This window comes from Silene latifolia, chromosome Y (genome assembly GCF_048544455.1).
Source record: "Silene latifolia isolate original U9 population chromosome Y, ASM4854445v1, whole genome shotgun sequence".
Taxonomy (NCBI): domain Eukaryota; kingdom Viridiplantae; phylum Streptophyta; class Magnoliopsida; order Caryophyllales; family Caryophyllaceae; genus Silene; species Silene latifolia.
In genome coordinates this window covers 158,430,532-158,441,814 of record NC_133538.1, presented here as the reverse complement: position 1 = coordinate 158,441,814, position 11,283 = coordinate 158,430,532, and the positions used below count along the sequence as shown (strand labels likewise).

General features: G+C 41.4%; 1 protein-coding gene across 1 annotated transcript; it reads right to left on the bottom strand.

Moving 5' to 3' along the window:
* Positions 1 to 9,812: 9,812 nt before the first annotated feature.
* Positions 9,813 to 10,959, bottom strand: LOC141629264 (uncharacterized). Its single transcript, XM_074442292.1, has 2 exons — positions 10,477 to 10,959; positions 9,813 to 10,343 (listed from the first exon to the last, which is right to left on the bottom strand). The coding sequence occupies exons 1-2, from the start codon at positions 10,957 to 10,959 to the stop codon at positions 9,813 to 9,815; spliced, it is 1,014 nt and encodes a 337-aa protein (XP_074298393.1).
* Between the last annotated feature and the right edge of the window lie 324 nt (positions 10,960 to 11,283).

The following is an 11,283-nucleotide window of genomic DNA, read 5'->3' as shown; positions in this document are numbered from 1 at the left end:
CAAATCGAGTGATATAGGGTACAAGTCTTTATCTTTAATCACTCGTAGTCGATTGGCTTTATGCTTTTCGATGAAAGGTGTAAAGTTGACTTGAACGGTTCCAAGTTCCCAAAAACTTGGTGGCGACTCTAATATGTCTTAATTCGATTCGAAAGAACCTCGAGTCGATTATGCCTAGTGTGGATCCCGCGGACGCAGATCCCGAGGGCCTTGTCCACGATTTGGCGACTCATTGGGAAAAGAGGACTAGTTACACTTTGTTTCTAGGGTCTTTTCCTCCGAGGTGAAACTTGAAAAGAAAGTGTTGGAAAGTAAAACATTACTCATAGTGCTACGATTCATGCATAAACCCTTAAGGACTTGCCCGGGCCGTCCCAGCGTTTCTTCGTGATGCGTGAGGGGCGACGTCCCACTATGCTAGGAAGCTGCACATTGCTCGCTTCCACTTCACCTCGCGTGGTTCTTGATGGTGGGGACGATCTTCTAGGTACTCTAGCTTAAGACACCTTGCTCTATAAGACCGCAAAAGGATGGAGGGCATAGACCTTCTTGTAGAAGACTTGCCGAGACTTAGAGATGTCTAGGAGCATACATCCTTATAACATGAGAATGACAATGTGCAAATTGTTTTCCCGAGTCTTTTCGAAATTTTCCATGTCCTTTTCGAAACCGAACTTTTGAACAACTTACTTTCAAAATAGCGTGGTTTTAAAAACGCGGAATGCTGCCCAAATAGGACTAGAATATTCGGCCCAAAATGAGCTTTTATAGCCGGCATGCTGCCCATTTCAAATCTCATTTTCGAATTAATCATTCGTTTTTCAAAATCAATCCAAAATGCCTCTCGAACCTCAACCAAGCATGAAATGCGTCAAGTCGTGTCCAGGTCATGGCCGTGTTAGGCCGGGTGTGTTTCGTTCTAAGAGCCTATAACACGACCTTGTTGGGTCACCCAAGCTCACCTCGTGGGATTCGAATCATGTCGGTCCACCGTTTGTCTAGGATAGTCCACAGAAACGTCCAAGCTAGGCCATTATGGACGTTTCATATGAACCCATGGGCTATGTTAGCCCAATCACGAGTTTAGTCACACCAAGTCCAGTTTAGAATCGAGTTATGACAGTTTGAGTCATATCGTTTTGTCGAGTCTAAAATGAACCAAGGTCTAAATCAAACCGTGAGTCGAACCCTTGTTTAGTCAATCTCAAGTCGAGTCTTTGTTTGAGTCAAGTTGGGGTCGTGTCCTTAAGTGTGCAGGGGCTTTTACTTTAACTATTGACTCAGTGCGGGGTTTTCTTGTAGAAAGGCCGCCAAAAACCCGACGTCAAGCAATGGAAGATGCTGTTAACAAGCTTACTGAGGCCGTGAACCTCATGATGACCCGAATGGATGCAATCGAATCTAAGCTGGGTGAAGATTCCCCTCCACCTCTGGCTGATCTGGAGAAACGGTTCAAGTTCATCGAAGACCGTTTGAAACTCTCCCAGGGGAAGAACATTCACTATGAGAATGCTAGAGCCTATGCCCCAGTTCAGGATAAGTTGCCCACGAACATGGTACTCACTGACATCCCAAAGTTTAAGGGCACAGAAGATCCAGTCCACCATGTTAAGGCCTATAAGGGGTACTTAGCACTGAAGGGAGTACCTGCTGACATGCTCTCTGAAATTTTCGCTCAATCTCTGGATGAACACCCGAAGGCGTGGTTCTATAATCTGGACCTTAAGAACTTCCCCACTTTCGAAGATATTACGGTGGAGTTCTGTAAGCACTATGCTGACAACGTCGAGATTCAAACCAACATAAGAACTTTGGAGGTTATGACACAAAAGGAAAAAGAGGGCTTTACTTTGAATTCCTCGTAAGATGGCGCATTTGAAAGCGTGAAATTAGCCAAGAAGCCTTGTGAAGTTGAAATGGTAGATAAGTTCGTAAAGAATCTACGACCTATTTACCGCAATGCTCTGAAATACCAGAATTTTGGCTCTTTCAAAGAATTGATAAGAATCGAGATAAAGGTAGAAGATGATGTCATAAGGGCAGAGGCTGAAAAGCCGAAAGGGTACCAAGGGGCCTCATCGTCTAAGGGCAAGGCCCCAGCAACGGCCCATATTGATGAAGCCATCAATCTCTTAGAAGGGCAATCGAAGAAGTCGCAGCGCCAAACACCTAGGGCATTCACCGATATCGGATGCACTTATACATACGCTCTCCAAAGGCTCATAGCCCAAGGAAAGCTGAAACCTATTGGTCCAACTCCGGACCCTCCCGCTGATCAACAAGGTAAATGGTATAAACCAAATGCCTACTGTGCTTTCCATCAAGGGAAGGGACACGATACTGAAAAGTGCTTTAGACTGAAGCACGAAATCCAAGACATGATTGAGAATGGAACACTCCCGATCCCAACTGTTAAACCCAATAACATCACCAATCCATTTGGCGATCACGTCAACTTTGTTTCTGTTGAAGACAATGTCGATTATTCCCATCTTATCCGCCCATGTCACTTGAAAGGGGTGTTTATCGGGAAGATACTCGTGGATTGCTTTGAATTCTTGCCAAACCCGAAGGATGAAATTCAAGTCGGGAGTCTTGCTCCAGAATGTACTCCTCTCGTTAACGAAGGACAATTCGATTCACCGACCTTCATCATTGGCGTAGATCCTCAGAGGACTACCTCGGGATGGAAGCAGACCATCAAAGGGATCAAGGACAAGAGCCGAGCATCTAAGCTGACAGCTGAACAAGGGAAAGCTCAAGACCAGATTTGAAAAAATTATGAGTCGGGATCTGTTTTATTATCTTAGTCGAGTCGAGTCTAGAACTTTCTTTTCTTGAATTTGAGTCGTTTGTTCCGCGATGACCTAGGGTGTTTCCTAGGAATCGTTCTTTCGAGTCTGTTAAGCTTTTGCCATTCCAATAAAAGGTTGCAGTTTCGTTTCCCAATATGTCTTGTTTTCAATCCTCAATCATTCCGAAACATGATAAAATGCACAACACACTCAAAGAGATCCCTGGGGTAGAAATATGTCCCGTTTCATAATGTAAGGTACACTAGGATCCCGTGTTTGATTCCTTTACCTATTCCATGTCTGGTGGTAAAAAACCTCCATCTGAACCAATGTTTGTGACAAGCTTTTAGATGATTCTATGACAAACCCGGACTAGCTCCTTGTTTCCCCTATCGATGATGGAAGGCAAGCCTTTTCCCCAACAAAATCATCCCATCTCGAAGAGAGAAAATATCAACCCGTTCTAACAAGGAATTGTTAGTTCTTACCCAAATTAGTTGGCGAAGCCCAGTTTTCAAGGTGTATCCATTTGTGACTAAGAGAATGAATAGAAGATCACTTTCAAAGAGAGAAAAAAGATGAAAAAGAATGAAAAAAATGAGAAAAAGAGAAAAATTGGAAAAATGAAAAAAAAAAAGAAAAAGGAAAAATGAGAAAAGAAAAGAAGAAAAAAAGAAAAAAAAGATGTTGAAGTTATTGCAAAAGGTTTTTGGTTGAATGTCGAAGTTACGGAAGCCAGAAGTCAAGTCAAGTACCCATAGTTGAAGTTCAATGGGCGAAGCCCAAAAGCGTAAGTAGTGACCGCTTTACCCTCTAAGTCCTTCCTGAGACAGTTACAAAGGGATAGTCGGGAATTTTGAGAATTATTCCGCTTGTGTTGTTACACCAGTCTTTAGGGTCCGGACATGGAAATCTGAACCCACATCATTTTTCAACCCATTTGCACTCGTGGTTCATCAAACCCGAGACACCCATTCCAACCACATCGCCAGACCATAGCCCTTGGCCTTAGCACCACAAAACAAACCTTCAGAATGATGGTTAACCATTCCAACTTGTTTTTACCAAGCTCCACATCCCAAAGGATCCAAGCCTTTTACACCTAACCCCAGACACGGGATTTAACGGTACCTTACAGGCTAGAATAGGATACGACATGATACCTTAGGTGAAACCTTCGAGTGTGTACACACAATCAATATGCCAAGTTTATGCACCTTGATCGAACTACGTCGGATTTGATTTCGCTCCACGCAAATACGTAGGCAGTCCTTCAGAATAAGGGATTCAATCCATCCATCATCCAAGTTGTCATCTTGTCGGTTTCTTACGGGTCTTAACCAAGTCCAAATGAAGCCACCTTTGTTTGAGTCGGTCTAAGCACTCGATGTAGGCTAGGATAAGGATGTAGGTTCGGGTGAATAGTATCAAGTCTCAGAATGAGCTTTATCTAACGGTGTAGGCAAAGATGCTCAGTCAAATAGATGTGGGTTTTTGTTGGGAACAGAAAATATGAAAAACTCGCTAAAAAGAAAGAAGGCGTGGAAGAAAATTAGTAAAAGCCATTTGAAAAGAAAGAAAGGCGGTGGCAAGAAATGATGAAACTCGGCGAAAAAGAAAGGAGGCGAGGAGAAGAGTGACGGAATGTTCCCAACAAAAGTCATGTGTGATGTCTAAGTGTTCTCATAAAATCAGTCTGTGTTTAGTGTCTGGGCGAAGCCAACGTTGTTGCTCCGTGAGTTTAATCCACCTTGTCAATGCCAAGTGATCTTGATTCCCATGTGCCCTCGGGAGCACGCCCATGCCATACGAAATCTTTGTCCCAAGTCCGACGACCTTGTGATTCCCATTTGCCATCTTTTGGCGCCGGAACGGCCAATTTACCTTTCTACCCCCAGCAAGTCCATATTTGAATTAAAGCCCGTGCACACTTAGGGTTTTATTTTCCTTTTTTGTTTTACGGTAGCGGGCTACGCCCACGTGGTTTACGAGTCATACAGAGTGTCTGAGTCGTATTTCATGCTCACCCATCAAGGTTCGATTTCAAAATGCCAGATATTTCAAAATTTCAAAATTTCAAAAACTTTTTGCGCATTATGGATAGATGATCCAAGTAGTAGAATCTTTGCGGGTCGATGGCCCAATCATTCAAAATTTCAAGTTCAATTTTTTGGGTCGATGGCCCAACATTCCAAGTGATGTCAAATTCAATTTCAGGTCGACGACCCAACATTCCAATACTTCAGCTTTAAACCTCAGAAACAAACCCTAATTGCCTCTCAAAAACCCTCCACAAAACCGACATACAAACTGAAACTGTTTGTGTGTCCTCCTCGAAAAACAATTCGTTCCTCCCTCAAACCTCCATCAAAACTCGATTTTCTTGTTCCTAATTAACCACATAACATCCATATACACATTAGACAAAGATTTACGAGCCAAATTGCCCTTGAGAGTACACGAAATCCCTCGAAAAACAGAGTGTTATACACTCTGTTTTTGTGTTTGTTCTGTCTGTCCATTCTGTTTGTGCTCGTTTTTCGTGCCCAATAACTCAAAACGAGCGGGGGTTGCTTTAAGATCTCTGTTCTCCTCTCTTTCTAGTTTTCAAAACATCTTTTAAATCGAATTTTCATCGTGAAACGAGGGAGAAATCATTGTTTGAAAGTTGCTGTCCAGATTTGCCAAAAACGCGTGTTTGCTTTGTTTCTTCGTCGACGACGGCCTCTCGAGATAAAATCTACCATCGATTACGACCCAAGACGGTGTCAACGATACATGTAGGTTGAGGGTGCATCAAATCCTCCTCTTTCTCCTTTTTTTATTTCGTTTTTATGTTTGTTCTTTTATAGTTTGTTTTTGTTTGTTTATCGCTTTTATTTATCGTTTAAATTAACTATGAAACTAGTTTAGTCCGAGTATGAGTTAAAGTACCACCATGAGCACCCGCGTTGACTTGAGATGGGAAAAGAAACCGCTACATCAGTCGGTCGTACACCCCCGTCTCATTTACATATCCTCGTGTTCAAGGTAGGGCATAAATAAAACGAATTTCTAACTTCCGTTCCTCGCTTTTGACCCTTTGTTGTCTCGGCCAATTCGACCCACCTTAGGACCCGTTGCATGTTAGTATGACCTCTGATTGTTAACATATGACTTATTTAGATGACATTAGATCAATTTAATAATCTAATTAGACACTTTAGGGTACATCGACATAGCTTTAAAAATCAACTAACAATTCTGTAACTTAATGAACGCATCTCTCTCTTTCACCTAATTTCTCGCTAGTATAAGAGTGCGTGATTAGCACCTTCTTATTAACACTCGATGAGTTAAATTAATTAGCGAACTTGACCTAATTCGACCCCTTTTGAGCCGTGTAGAATACACAATTGCAAGACCTCTTTTCAATCGATCAACGTCGTTTCTAACTTGTTTTCTAATTCGTTCCTAACCCGTTTCGCAATCATCGATCTAACCTAATGAATCTAACCTAAGAATTAGGGTATGCTAGATCGTGTGGGCCGTGTTTGGCCGTGTCCTTGTAGTCCCTTTTCTCGTTTTTTCTCTTCTTTATCTCGTTATTTCGTATCTTGTAGTTACTTTGTTTATCGAGTCGTGTTTGTTAGTTTGGTTGTAATTTTCAAGTTAGTTTTCTTTTATCGAGTCAAAACCTCTTTCAAAAAACCTTAGTCTTGTTTGGTTAGATGGTTGTGCCCCAATGCTTGTAAGAGCGTAGTAAATCGCATGTTGTTTAAAGCAACATGGCCCGATTTATGCTAATGCATGCTTTGGTGTGCGGCCCTATGTCTAATTCGATGAGATTGAGCGAAAGCACACGTCACGAGGAGTGACCCAAGGCCGTGAGTCATGTAAGCCGTGGGCCACCCCTCTTGTGCACGCTTTTCTAGGCCGATTGGCCGTGTGTGTTGTCGGGTATAGTGTTGTATGTAGCAATTGTATTTAGATCGAGTTGTATCTTTAATTTATTGTTGTGTCGGCATGAAATGCTTGGTTTGTAATAGGTAGATCCCAACGGCTCCCCCATTCCTCCTTAAGCCTTGTTTGCTTTGTTTTGTATGTTGTTAGATCAATCAACCCACATGCTAAATTACAACTTTGACAAAGTTAGTTTAGTTGCATCTAAAACGACATAGAAATTGTTGTCACATGTTAGGGTTTAAAACGATATTTGCATATCATATATCGTAGTAGCTATGACCTTGTTTGAAATCCATACTTGACTTAGTAGAGGCCGTTATTGACGGGCGGGGTTAGGTGTCCTTATGGGCTTCCTAACACGTACCCTCACCCCTTACTCAAGATCTATGGTTTGTGGATCCGTCTAAATACCATTGGATTACGAGAGTCATTCAAATCGAGTGATATAGGGTACAAGTCTTTATCTTTAATCACTCGTAGTCGATTGGCTTTATGCTTTTCGATGAAAGGTGTAAAGTTGACTTGAACGGTTCCAAGTTCCCCAAAAAACTTGGTGGCGACTCTAATATGTCTTAATTCGATTCGAAAGAACCTCGAGTCGATTATGCCTGGTGTGGATCCCGCGGACGCAGTTCCCGAGGACCTTGTCCACAGATGCTGTCCCACATAGTAAGCAGACATCATCCTGGCATATCCCCAAAGCAAACAACTTAGCCTTAACTTGAAGTGCCTCTCGTGCAATGAGCCATCCCACAAAACAATGCTTGGGAACATTCCACTCACTCCAAATATATTTGTACAACTGCACCTCCTGATATTTGCACCTTACCAAATCATAGCCACTCTTAACAGTGTACCCCTTAGTACCAAAAGTCCAATGATCATGGAAATAACTAGTAGACAACTTATCTCTCACTCTACATATTACTTTCCAGCCCCAGCTCATATCTCCAATGGGTGTATACTCAATCCACGAGGTGCCTTTTCAGTAAATTTGGTTGACTCACTTCACCCACAGCCTATCAGGACTAATGTAAAACAACCAAACTAACTTACCCATTGCTGCCACATTTCATGCTTGATTGTCTCTCACCCCTAAACCTCCTTCCTTCTTTAGTGAACACAGTTTGTCCCAGCTAACCAGTGGAACCCTCATCATATCCACCTTTCATCCCACAGGTAGTTCCTACACACTGCATTCAGAAGATTAAGGACACCTTTGGGATAATAAAAATATTCCCCCAATAGGTATAGATTGCAATGAGGACAAAATTAACCAGAACAAGTCTCCCTAAATAGGATAATTTCCTAGAGCTAAAAGAATGAATCCTTTGAATAACCTTCTCAATAAGCATCTGACTTTCAGGTTTTGTCATTCTCCCTGCAGTGATGGGCACACCCAGGTATTTAAATGGTAAATGTCCTTCAGTAAACCCAGCCACCTGAAGAATATCTGCCTTAATCCAAGCTGGCACCCCATTAAAGTATGCACTAGTCTTGGAAGGACTCATAGATAGACTAGAAGCTCTAGACAAAGTTGCAAAGGCTCTTAACAGTATCATTATTGACCCCACATCCCCCTTAATAAAAAGTAGTAGGTCATCTGTAAACATCAGATGAGATAACCTCAAAGGTCCACATAGATGGTGAAACTTAAAATTCATATTCTCAGTCACAAACTCCAGCACCCTACTCAAATACTCCATGGCTAGAGTAAATAAAAGGGGGGGGGGACAAAGAATCACCTTGTCTTAACCCCTTTTTGCCATTGAAAAACCCAAAACTATCACCATTGAGTACCAAAGAGTAAGAAGCTATAGTAACACATTCTTTAATCAACTTAATAAATCTATTAGGGAACTCTAGAGCCACCATCATCTCCTCCAAAAAACTCAAATTCAAAGAATCATAAGCTTTCTTTAAATCCACTTTCAAAAAAAATCTTGGTGACACAGATTTTCTATTATACAATCTGATGATATCCTGACATATAAGGATGTTTTCTACAATACTTCTACCCTTAATAAAGCCCCCTGACTATCATTAATAATATGAGGCAACACCTCAGCCAGTCTCTTGCAAAGGAGCTTAGATATACATTTATGAACCACATTACAGCATGAAATTGGCCTAAATTGAGTGATATTATGTGGTATTTCAAACTTTGGAATCAGAGTGATGAGGGTATGGTTCAATTGCTTAAATAATTTCCCAGAAGTGAAAAAATCCTTAACTGTATCATACACAGTCCACCCCCCCCCCCCACAATATCCCAACAGTCTTTAAAGAAGGCACTAGTATAACCATCAGGCCCAGCAGCCTTATGATTAGGGATAGAAAACATTACCTCTTTATTTCCTCATTAGTAACAGGTGCCAATAACAAACTATGATCAATTGGAGTGCACGTCCTTCCCAACTGAACAACATTCTGACTAACACTGGTCACCTCTGCAGAAGATCCTAACAGAGAAGAATAAAAGTCCAAAAATGCCTGTTGGATAAGCTCTGGCTCATCACACACTCTCCCTTTAGTATCCTCTATTCTCATAACCTTATTCCCGATCTGCCTGCCTTTTATGACACTGTGGAAATACTTAGTATTATTATCACCTTGGTCCACCCATAGAACTTTTGATTTTTGTACCAAAAAGTCATTACAGGCCTTCTCCATCTACCGAACACAAATGGCAACTTCAATTTCCTTCTGAAGAAGATCAACATTAAGAGGATCCTCCTTAATCTTCTTCTGAATGTACTCAAGGTTCATTCTGGCCCGAGTAGTATTATTCTCTATATCATTAAAATTGTCTTTGTTAAGTTGTTTCAGAGGCCACTTGAGAGCTGTCAGTTTCTTAACCAAATTAAACATTTTTGTCCCTTGACAATTTTTATCCCAAACAGATTTAACACAATCCTTAAATTTCTCAGCCTGACTCCACATATTTTAATACTTAAAGCTTCTCCTCCTCTTATCCATAGCCCTCTGTGTTTGTAGCAAACAAGGGGTATGATCAAACGTGCCTTTAGTATAGAAGTGAGCATAAACATCAGGATTGTCATCTAGCCAGGACTAATTCACCAACACTCGATCAAGCCTGCCAAAAACTCTTGACATAGGTTCCTGCTTATTACTACATGTGTATAAAGACCCCAATGCATGACTATCAGTTAGTCCACAAGCATCCACACAGGCTCGAAAATCATCCATTTCCTCATTAGTGCTACTACCCCCTAATATTGAAGAAGGGGCAAGGACTGTATTAAAATCACCACACACAATCCAGGCCCCTCTTAAACAATGACTAAAAGCACATAATCTCTCCCATAGACTTCTTCTCTGAGCAACACCATTGAAAGCGTACACCATAGTCAAGTAAAAACAGTACCTTGAACCCAAGTTAGTTACTCTCATGTGAATAAACTGAGCTTGATACTCAAGGAACTGAATTTGAAACATTGTTGGATTCCATAATATCCATACTCTTCCTCCCTTATGGTACTGAGTATTAGTAGAAAGACACCATGATGCACAAATATTATTCCTAACATAGTTTAGAGACAAAGGTTTAAACTTTGTCTCAAGGAGACCAAATAACCCTACCTGATGATGATGCATAAACCACTTAATTACATTCTGTTTAGGTATGCTATTCAGTCCCCTAATATTCCAAAAGCCAATGTTATGCATTACCCCCTGACGGAGGTAACACACTACCAATTATGCATATGCCTACTTTAGGAGTAGCTGAATTTAGAGACTCTAGAAAGGAAGAATTACCAAACTTAATAGAGCTTAAGCCTTTATCCAATATCTCATGCCTACTCAGTTTAATGATATTCCTTGCAGGCATCTCCACCATATGATATTTTCCATCCCTTCTCCATGTGACCTGGAATTGGTTTGGTCTCTCAACTGGTGTGACAAGGCCTTCATCAGGAGCTACAGTTACAACAGCTGAAGCAGCACTCATTTTCTTAGCCGATGCCTGTTGTGTCTTTGGTCTCCATTGGTGTTTCCCTACCTTCACTTTCCCTTCTTTTGGATTCTTCGGAGGAGAGGGTTTTCTGCACTTTGTAGTGTCATGACCAATACCGTTGCAATTTTTACATAGTAGAGGCTTCCATTCAAATTCCACTTTGAGTGAGACAACTACCCCATCCTCATCCAGAAATCTCACCTTGTCCAAAATAGCTCTTCCAAATGGCACTTCCACCATTACAAGAGCAAAGCCCAGACGAGTTTTATCATTAGTTGTTGTATCAGTTCTGACAAATTTACCCAACAAACCAGCAATCCTAGGAAGTCATTTCCCCCAAAACTTCAAGGGTAAATGATGCAAACGGATCCATAATGGTACCTCCTTAACCTCCTCCTTCACCAACTCCACATTCGCACTCCATGGTCGGCCAATAAGAGGCTTATTGTCAAACAAGAAGTGACCTTGTTGCAAGACAAGATCTTTACCAGCACTTGTTGTGAGTCGGACTAAAAAACACCATTCGGAAGGAAGGAAACCTTATCGATTGGAAATTTCGCCCAA